We start from the raw sequence: 3,001 nt of genomic DNA on the forward strand, positions 1-3,001 counted from the left end.
TCTTCTTCTTCGCATCAATCCAGCCACGTGATCTAGTTTCATCTCGTTCTTCGTTTTCTCATTTCAAGATTCATGCTTAATTAACAGTTGAATTGGATTTATAGTAAGCTCTTAGTTCCTTTCAAGATTTATTCTTCTTCATAGATTTATTTGTTTCCCCTTAGTTCATAATCTTGGAACTTGTTTTACCCTAGATTCAATCTATCACCAAACAACACTTCCTGGAACTTGTGTGAACTAGCCAAACACTTGTCTTTATTATGCAGAAGCTTGTAAATTCCTGATTGAGTCAAGTATGAATTTGCTAGGATCTGTCGATTCTTGAGTCTTGTGATGTTTATGGTCATTCATGTTTTCAAGCATATATAACAACATAGAGCATTGTGGTCTGATGCTTTAGCTATTTCCTGCAGACTTTAAGCTTGTTCATTAGGGGTTGGGCGTCCAAGAAGTTCATGACAGGCTGGTAAGCAACACTTGAATTTTTTTGCCATTTGATTGTAGTTGGCATAGATTCAGAATTTGTGCTGATAGTTTTAAATCCCAATTTCTCTTTGCAGTGTTATCCTACTTCCTATTGCAATTACTTTCTATATAACATGGTGGTTTATTCACTTTGTGGATGGATTCTTCTCTCCAATATATGCACAACTTGGAATCAACGTATTTGGTAAGCATTTGAATGGTCCCTCTTTATCGAATCAACTACTTGATATGATCTGTTGCTCACACGAGTTTGATTTTGGTTTTGTAGGTTTTGGTTTTTTGACTTCCATAGCATTCATCTTCTTGGTCGGGGTGTTCATGTCTTCGTGGTTGGGAGCATCGGTTCTGAACTTAGGAGAGTGGTTTATCAAGCGAATGCCATTTGTTCGTCATATCTACAACGCCTCTAAGCAGATCAGCACTGCCATATCTCCTGGTATCGCTTAAGAAAAGGCTTATTTTACATTTTCAGCATTATAAGTTAATTATAATTTTCTAATCTCAACTTGCTCATATCCGGTTCTTTCTCTGTTCAGATCAAAATACACAAGCTTTCAAGGAAGTTGCAATCATTAGGCATCCCCGAATAGGCGAATATGCATTTGGCTTCATTACATCGACAGTTGTTCTCCAGGTGAGTGAAACTGCTTGGTTCAAGGATTTTGTTATTGTTTTCAGAACTTTTCTTGTAGGATACAGAGGGCATAATTGCAACATTTTTGCATGTGAAGGAATTTATTAGAATGTTCAATTCCAGTGTTATTCGTGTACACGTTTTATAAATTCTTCTCAATTCAGGTGTTATTGGATTAGTGCTTTTAATCATTCTTTTAAATTCTAGTGCTATTCGATGTTATAGAATTTTTTAAAGCAACATGATTTAACAAGAATGTGAAAGAATTGTTAGTGCAAATTGTGAATAATGAATTCTGACCTTTTAAGCCGAGATTTGGTTAGATATAGAGACAACCTCACATGTGTTCTTCCCTTTTGGATACACGAAGAACAATCACCACTCACTAACGACTGATTGCTCCAGATTCACGAAGAACAGTCACCGGCGGCGATTAACTACGACGACTGCGGCAGTCGCAGTGGGACTGTACTTGGCGGTAGAGATGAAGAAGAATTGTATTTGTCCCTTGTGATTGATGAATCCACCTTACGATCTAAAAACCTTTCTATTTACGAATCTATTGTTATATATCTCTACTTTAGTTGCAGCATTGAGATTTATGTCTTATTATGTCTTCCTTTCGAAAAAACTGTGGGGAACGAACGATTGAGTTTCTGATAATCTCTCTCCGGTTCATTTTTTGACAATATCTGTAATATATTTGTCCATTCTACTGCAATTATTTGAGTTAAAGATTGATTCAGTTTTGTTTTCAATTTGCTTGACAATTGAATTTGAGCTAGAAGTCAGTATTTGAATCTTACAAGTTTTTGGATCACTTCAAGATTTTCATGTTTCTGTATTTGAGCTAGAAGTCAAGTCAGTATTCAGATGTAAGATCCATTACAGTAATATTCAGTTGTATCATCAAATTCGTTCTCTGTTTGAAATTCAATTCTCTGTTTTGTTCTATCCTTCAGATTCTTGGTTAAGATGGTGATATTGGTTGTGATGCCATGGAGTTCTTGTTGTAAACGTAACTTTCCTCTCTCTTTTCTTTTATGCATTTCACTCTTTGCAAGAGATGTCTTTGCTTCGTGATTGTTAAACTGCAAGCTTATAATCTAAAAGTTGTCACGAGACTGGTCATTAATTGAATTTGCAAAGTCTGTTCTCACAAAGATTTAACTCCCTTGATATGGCTATACGTTCTTTGTCTCCTCTTTCAAACCACCATTTACTCCATTTGGCGAGAACGTAACAGACTCTGCAATCGGCATCATCAACTTTTTCATCGATGCAACAGAACGTAACAGACATAGCAGAGACAACGCATTTATCTAACAAGTTGTTTATCACCCCTACATAAATTTATGGGCATAACCCCGGTTACTCAACAAGGATTACTTCACGTGTAAGTTTGTTTCATTATGTCTGGTAGCTAATTTTCTACGCTAGAGGGAAATTAGAAGACTTTATCTATATTCAATTCTATTAAGAATTCTATTCGATTCTGATAAAATATAGTAGTTAGAATCAGACAGAAAGATTTGTAAATCCTTTACAATATATGAAAATCTATTATTTTGTCATTAATTCCTGTCTATTAAATTCTTTCACAATCTGGTGTCCAATACCACCCCCTAAGCATTGTTTGTTATAATTAGATCCTTTTTATAGTAAAATGTAATAATGCTCTGTCATTGCAGAACTATCCAACTGAGGAGATAAAATGTTTTTTCTTGATACCTGTCTGTAAGCATACCGATGTTCTTGATTTGCATTACTGAGAAAGATTGAAAATAGGAAAAATAGTGAAGAATAAGTCCACTGATGATTTTTTTATTGTACGTGATGATGAAGCCATGTGTGCACAACATATATTGTACTAGCTTGAAG

The 3,001-nt window shown here is 35.1% G+C and overlaps 1 protein-coding gene across 1 annotated transcript; it reads left to right on the top strand.

Moving 5' to 3' along the window:
- LOC104771144 (protein CONTINUOUS VASCULAR RING 1-like) lies at positions 7-1,120 on the top strand (the record flags this gene model as incomplete). The annotated part of the gene is given in 5 exon segments (XM_010495619.1): positions 7-28; positions 412-466; positions 561-670; positions 755-922; positions 1,023-1,120. Coding segments are annotated over 4 exon segments (387 nt in total), but the record flags the coding sequence as incomplete, so codon positions are not given.

This window comes from Camelina sativa, chromosome 20 (genome assembly GCF_000633955.1).
Source record: "Camelina sativa cultivar DH55 chromosome 20, Cs, whole genome shotgun sequence".
Lineage (NCBI taxonomy): Eukaryota > Viridiplantae > Streptophyta > Magnoliopsida > Brassicales > Brassicaceae > Camelina > Camelina sativa.